The 7,053-nt window shown below is 47.8% G+C and overlaps 1 protein-coding gene across 1 annotated transcript; it reads left to right on the forward strand.

Annotated features, from left to right (window-relative positions):
- Window positions 1-728: 728 nt before the first annotated feature.
- Window positions 729-4,851, forward strand: NRM (nurim). Its single transcript, XM_073676463.1, has 2 exons — window positions 729-825; window positions 3,285-4,851. The coding sequence occupies exon 2, from the start codon at window positions 3,400-3,402 to the stop codon at window positions 4,255-4,257; it is 858 nt and encodes a 285-aa protein (XP_073532564.1). The 5' UTR covers window positions 729-825; window positions 3,285-3,399; the 3' UTR covers window positions 4,258-4,851.
- The last annotated feature ends 2,202 nt before the right edge of the window (window positions 4,852-7,053 follow it).

Below are 7,053 nucleotides of genomic sequence, written 5' to 3' on the forward strand. Positions count from 1 at the left end.
TCTGCTGAGCCATGTATCTAATCCTATCCTGTGTGATACTGTCTGCTGAGCCGTGTATCTAATCCTATCCTGTGTGATACTGTCTGCTGAGCCGTGTATCTAATCCTATCCTGTGTGATACTGTCTGCTGAGCCATGTATCTAATCCTATCCTGTGTGATACTGTCTGCTGAGCCGTGTATCTAATCCTATCCTGTGTGATACTGTCTGCTGAGCCGTGTATCTAATCCTATCCTGTGTGATACTGTCTGCTGAGCTGTGTATCTAATCCTATCCTGTGTGATACTGTCTGCTGAGCCGTGTATCTAATCCTATCCTGTGTGATACTGTCTGCTGAGCCGTGTATCTAATCCTATCCTGTGTGATACTGTCTGCTGAGCCGTGTATCTAATCCTATCCTGTGTGATACTGTCTGCTGAGCTGTGTATCTAATCCTATCCTGTGTGATACTATCTGCTGAGCCGTGTATCTAATCCTATCCTGTGTGATACTGTCTGCTGAGCCGTGTATCTAATCCTATCCTGTGTGATACTGTCTGCTGAGCCATGTATCTAATCCTATCCTGTGTGATACTGTCTGTTGAGCCGTGTATCTAATCCTATCCTGTGTGATACTGTCTGCTGAGCTGTGTATCTAATCCTATCCTGTGTTTATTTCCGTCCTTGCTGTACTTGGAGCTCCCCCTAGTGGCCACTCAGGTATTTTTGACCCTCTGCAGCTTCCGTATCTTCTCTTGCTCTAAGGCCGCTGTGCATTGTGGGAGGGGGAAGCCTCATTTTGCAGATTGTTTTGGGCGGGAGACATCGTCTCCTCTATAACAGCGCAGGTAAGAGAGAGCGGAGTGTGACCGACACCATGTTATGTAGGAGCAGGAGGATGGGGGTCGTAGTGCTGTGGGACAACATGATGTGATAGGATTAGATAAACTGCCCGGCAGACGGTATCACACAGGATAGGATTAGATGCACAGTTCAGCAGACAGTATCACAGGATAGGATTAGATACACGGCTCAGCAGACAGTATCACACAGGATAGGATTAGATACACGGCTCAGCAGACAGTATCACACAGGATAGGATTAGATACACGGCTCAGCAGACAGTATCACAGGATAGGATTAGATACACGGCTCAGCAGACAGTATCACACAGGATAGGATTAGATACATGGCTCAGCAGACAGTATCACTCAGGATAGGATTAGATACACGGCTCAGTAGACGGTATCACTCAGGATAGGATTAGACACACGGCTCAGCAGACGGTATTACACAGGATAGGATTAGATACACGGCTCAGCAGACGGTATTGCACAGGATAGGATTAGATACACGGCTCAGCAGACGGTATTGCACAGGATAGGATTAGATACACGGCTCAGCAGACGGTATTGCACAGGATAGGATTAGATACACGGCTCAGCAGACGGTATTGCACAGGATAGGATTAGATACACGGCTCAGCAGACGGTATCCAACAGGATAGGATTAGATACACGGCTCAGCAGACGGTATCCAACAGGATAGGATTAGATACACGGCTCAGCAGACGGTATCCAACAGGATAGGATTAGATACATGGCTCAGCAGACGGTATCCAACAGGATAGGATTAGATACATGGTTCCTTTGCACGGTCTCGCTGTTGCTCTCGGGGGTCTCGCTGTTGCTCTCGGGGTCTCTTCTCCTTCTTGGTTATTGATCATGTGGTGGTCCGCTCACACGGATGAGATTAGATGCAAATGTCTCCTGTCAGGATGGAGAAGAGATCCCCCACCCCACCCCACCCCTATACATAAGGGCTCTGCATCTTTGTGGACTCCCCCTTCAAGTAAATGTACTCGGGATGTATACGGCGCCGCGATGTGCGCTACGAGGGTCCCTGCAATCATTATCTTTCTGTAGATAAAATTTCTACCATACAATGTGCAGTCAGCTCCAGAGCTGCATTCAGAGTTCTGCCAGCTTCAGCTTTGTTCTGAATTCGTCTGCACGGAGACTTCTGTGAGCAGCATGTGATCGGTGCTGACAATCCTGACTGCAGCTCTGGCTGTGACTGGAGCAGGAGACCTGGTTTACCTTGAAGATAGTGCAAAAATTCCTTAATATATTGATGTCTTTATGAAAAAAAATTTTCTGTGAAAAATGAATCTTTTGCCCCAGGAGAAGTCGTTGCCTTACACAAGAGCTGACGTTCCGGAGATCCCTCGCCGTCCTTTTCTAGGTAGCGGTAGAACGGTGGCGAGTCGCCTCCTGTGTATTTGGCCGTTACCAGCTCTGATTGGAAATGTAACCGATCGACGTCTGGAGCCCGATCAATCATTCGTGTGGTCGCCCTGCTTCCGTTTTACACGGGCGATGTGCGCGCCCAAGAACGATCCAACCAGCGGATGAAGGGGCGTTTTTAGGGTCCCAGCAGGGCCCTTTTATTCATTTGATTTATTTCTTATTTTTTGATCGGTAGCGTTTTGTTTTTCCGGTACCACCTGTAGTTTTTACCATTTTGGGCTCCATATGAGTTTTTTTGTGACGTGACCAAAAAACATTAATTCTGCGATTTCGATTTCATTTTTTACTTTTTTTTTTTTTTTTTTATTTTTTTTTTTATTGGTGCAACGTTTCCCGTGTGGAATGAATATTTTATTAGTTTGGACACTTCGGCATGCGGTGATATCAAATATGTTATATTTTTATTCTACGTTCTGAGTAAAATCGGAGTGATATGAACTTTCATTTCCAACCTTCTAGACGCTGCGGTCACCGGTATCTAAGAAGGTAAAACTGCTGGGATCGGAGATGGCTCTGATCACGGCGATTAGACTCTGCTGCGCTCCTGAGCTGTGTACACACAGGGGGTCTCGGCTCGTGCCGGGGGGGGGCTGACTACTACCTTCTACTTTTTTCTTGTCTCAGCTGATGGTTGAGATGTTTCTTCAGACCAGTGATCAGACTGTAGATGGACAGACCGTGCTACGGGCGATCAGACTGTGGATGGACAGACCGCGCTGCGGGCGATCAGACTGTGGATGGACAGACCGCGCTGCGGGCGATCAGACTGTGGATGGACAGACCGCGCTGCGGGCGATCAGACTGTGGATGGACAGACCGCGCTGCGGGCGATCAGACTGTGGATGGACAGACCGCGCTGCGGGCCGTGTGCTGCCTAGAAATAGGATGAGGGAGGTCTAAGGAACGGCGGGCCTTGAAGGGGGTGGCGTGCCAGGACTCGAGGCAAAAGCGGACATCTCACTCTGTTAATTCATTCCTCCTTTCTTACTCTTTCCTAGTCTGCCGACCCTGTTACTCCAGTAAGGAGAGTCTCTGCCTCCGAGGCTGCACACAGGGCAGTGAGGAATAAACCCTGATGAAGTCCCGCCAAGTTCTTTGGAGTCTACAGGAAATATGAAAATGTCGGCGGACGCCCAAGTGTCTCATCCCGATTCCCCGGTGCCCTCAAAGCCGACCTGCCTAGCCCTGGGCACAGCTTCCTTCCTCTGCTTTGTGGCCGGGTTTGGCACTGGGGCTGAGTTTGTGCGTTTTCTATCCTTTGGCGCCATATTTAAGAACATCAGCGGAGGACTGGAGGACGAGAGCCGCATGTTGTGGCGAGATGCCGTTGGCGACGCCTCGTTCCTTCGCTCTCTTGGCATAAACGTTGCGCTGCTGATTTTATTTGTCGTCCAGCACAGCCTCATGGCCTGGCCTGCTGTAAAGGAGGCGGTTGTGAAAGTTTTCGGGGTGCTGCAGAGATCCGTATATATCCTGTGCACCGCTGCGTCTCTCCAGATCATGATGCGGTACTGGCAGCCCTTCCCCCGCGGACCCTACCTCTGGAACGTCACCACTGCCCCCTGGAGCGCCTGGCTCCCCCTGCTGTGTGCCCTCCTCCATACCGTATCATGGCTCCTTATATTCAGCGTCCTCCTGATCTTCGACTACGCAGAACTGATGGGGGTGAAGCAGGTTTATTACCACTGCCTGGGAATGGGCGACCCCCTGTCTCATAAGTCGCCCCGCGCTGCTCGGCTCTATGCCCACCTCCGGCACCCCATCTACCTGGAGTTATTGGTCATCCTCTGGGCGGTGCCCTCCCTGCCTCCCGATCGACTGCTCCTCTCCTCCGCTCTCACCCTTTACCTGTCCTTGGTCCACCGCCTGGATGTGCAAGATTACAGCTACCTCCGCTCCCAGCTGGAAAAGAAGTTCACGCTCTTCTCACGAGAGGAAGCGAGCGCCCAGCCATTGTGGAAAAAAGACTGAACTGGGAGGGAGGCGAGGGATCTGCACTGCTTTACGGGGTGGTAATTAACACCGAGATATCTGGGGTTTTTGATTACTTTTTCCTTGCATCTGTAAGGCTCAATCTCTCTAGTCCGATCCAGAGCAGCATTCACAATTCTGCCAGCTTCCTGGTTCTGAACTCTCCTATCCTGGCAGCTCCTGCTGGTCCAGTGTTTGCATAGGTAAATAATAGAGTAATATTTTTAAAGGGATCTTCTCTTATGAGCTTTCCGGAAGCCAGGCCAAAGTAAGCGATCCTCTTACTGATAGGAAAAGTGCATTCTGGGAAGAAGGATGGACACTTGCAGTGTATAGTGGAGCGGGGACGGCGCCCTCCATCCACTTCTATGGACTTTTAGCTACAACCAGAGACAGATTTTATATTTTTCTAATTTTTTTGAATTAGTAATTTCTGGCTTTCTGCAGCAGCCTGACTCTGGGGAGAGACAATCTGTATATTTTCTAACATGCTGGGTTTTTTCTTTTTCCGTTTAGTTTTCTTTTAATCTAAACATTGCTGCACTCCTGCTTCTGTGTCTGCTCTGATCTTTTAGTAAATTTTCTTAAACAAAACTACAAGTTCAACGTTTTTATTTGCCGGAAACATGGCGGATGGGTGACTGCTTGCATTTATGGTACAACAACATCACTCGCTGCTTCAGTGATTCCCCTGGTCTGTGTGAACAGTCCTGAAGATCTGAAATACAGCATGTGACCGCTGCAGCTAATTGCCTGCCTGGTTATGTTAGCATTGTCAGTATATCACTGCTGAGGCCAGTGATTGGCTGCAGCGGTCATGTATGTGTGGTCATAACGGCAGGACAAGAACATAGTTTAACTCCTTAGCCCCTTTAGGACCCAGTTAGTAATAGTACGTACCTGCGCCCTGGGACTTATGGACCAGCTACGTACTATTACGCATAAGCGTTCGCCGCCGGGTGTCAGCTGATTGTCACAGCTGGCACCCGGTGCTATGTGCCGGGAGCGGTCCCAAGAAGATACTTGGTTTACGCTGTCTGCGATCCTCTTCTCCTTCTTTCTGACCCTCATCGTTTCCACAGTCAGGAAGCCGAATCCCCCACCATAGAGCAGAAATTATTTCTACACACCGTTTTCTGTACACAGCCCTCATGTTGTTACATTTTTCCATCACTTGATTATTTGTGACTTGCTTACACAGACAGACAGATAAGTAGCGATGGCGGCCTCAGATCAGACTTGTAACAATCTCATTATATTCTTCCCTCGCAATGATTTTTAGATGTTCTGCGTCTTTACTTCATGCTCCACGCACGACCGGATCAGACTATAGAACAAGAGGAAAGGCCGGAGGAGTAAGTAATGTATGTGCACAGTGAGCGCAGCTCTGGAGCATAATGCAGGATGTAACTCAGGATCAGTAATGTAATGTATGTACACAGTGACTGCACCAGCAGAATAGTGAGCGCAGCTCTGGAGCATAATGCAGGATGTAACTCAGGATCAGTAATGTAATGTATGTACACAGTGACTGCACCAGCAGAATAGTGAGTGCAGCTCTGGAGTATAATGCAGGATGGAACTCAGGATCAGTAATGTAATGTATGTACACAGTGACTGCACCAGCAGAATAGTGAGTGCAGCTCTGGAGTATAATACAGGATGTAACTCAGGATCAGTAATGTATGTACACAGTGACTGCACCAGCAGAATAGTGAGTGCAGCTCTGGAGTATAATACAAGAGGTAACTCAGGATCAGTAATGTAATGTATGTACACAGTGACTGCACCAGCAGAATAGTGAGTGCAGCTCTGGAGTATAATACAGGATGGAACTCAGGATCAGTAATGTAATGTATGTACACAGTGACTGCACCAGCAGAATAGTGAGTTCAGCTCTGGAGTATAATACAGGATGTAACTCAGGATCAGTAATGTAATGTATGTATACAGTGACTGCACCAGCAGAATAGTGAATGCAGCTCTGGGGTATAATACAGGATGTAACTCAGGATAAGTCCAGGATCAGTAATGTAATGTATGTACACAGTGACTGTACCAGCAGAATAGTGAGCGCAGCTCTGGAGTATAATGCAGGATGTAACTCAGGATCAGTAATGTAATGTATGTACACAGTGTCTGCACCAGCAGAATAGTGAGTGCAGCTCTGGAGTATAATACAGGATGTAACTCAGGATCAGTAATGTAATGTACACAGTGACTGCACCAGCAGAATAGTGAGTGCAGCTCTGGAGTATAATACAGGATGTAACTCAGGATCAGTAATGTATGTACACAGTGACTGCACCAGCAGAATAGTGAGTGCAGCTCTGGAGTATAATGCAGGATGTAACTCAGGATCAGTAATGTATGTACACAGTGACTGCACCAGTAGAATAGTGAGTGCAGCTCTGGAGTATAATACAGGATGTAACTCAGGATCAGTAATGTAATGTATGTACACAGTGACTGCACCAGCAGAATAGTGAGTTCAGCTCTGGAGTATAATACAGGATGTAACTCAGGATCAGTAATGTAATGTATGTACACAGTGACTGCACCAGCAGAATAGTGAGTGCAGCTCTGGGGTATAATACAGGATGTAACTCAGGATCAGTAATGTAATGTATGTACACAGTGACTGCACCAGCAGAATAGTGAGTTCAGCTCTGGAGTATAATACAGGATGTAACTCAGGATCAGTAATGTAATGTATGTACACAGTGACTGCACCAGCAGAATAGTGAGTGCAGCTCTGGGGTATAATACAGGATGTAACTCAGGATCAGTAATGTA

Source organism: Phyllobates terribilis, unplaced genomic scaffold, assembly GCF_046119375.1.
Source record: "Phyllobates terribilis strain yellow unplaced genomic scaffold, ASM4611937v1 Scaffold_4__5_contigs__length_816908805, whole genome shotgun sequence".
Taxonomy (NCBI): Eukaryota; Metazoa; Chordata; class Amphibia; order Anura; family Dendrobatidae; genus Phyllobates; species Phyllobates terribilis.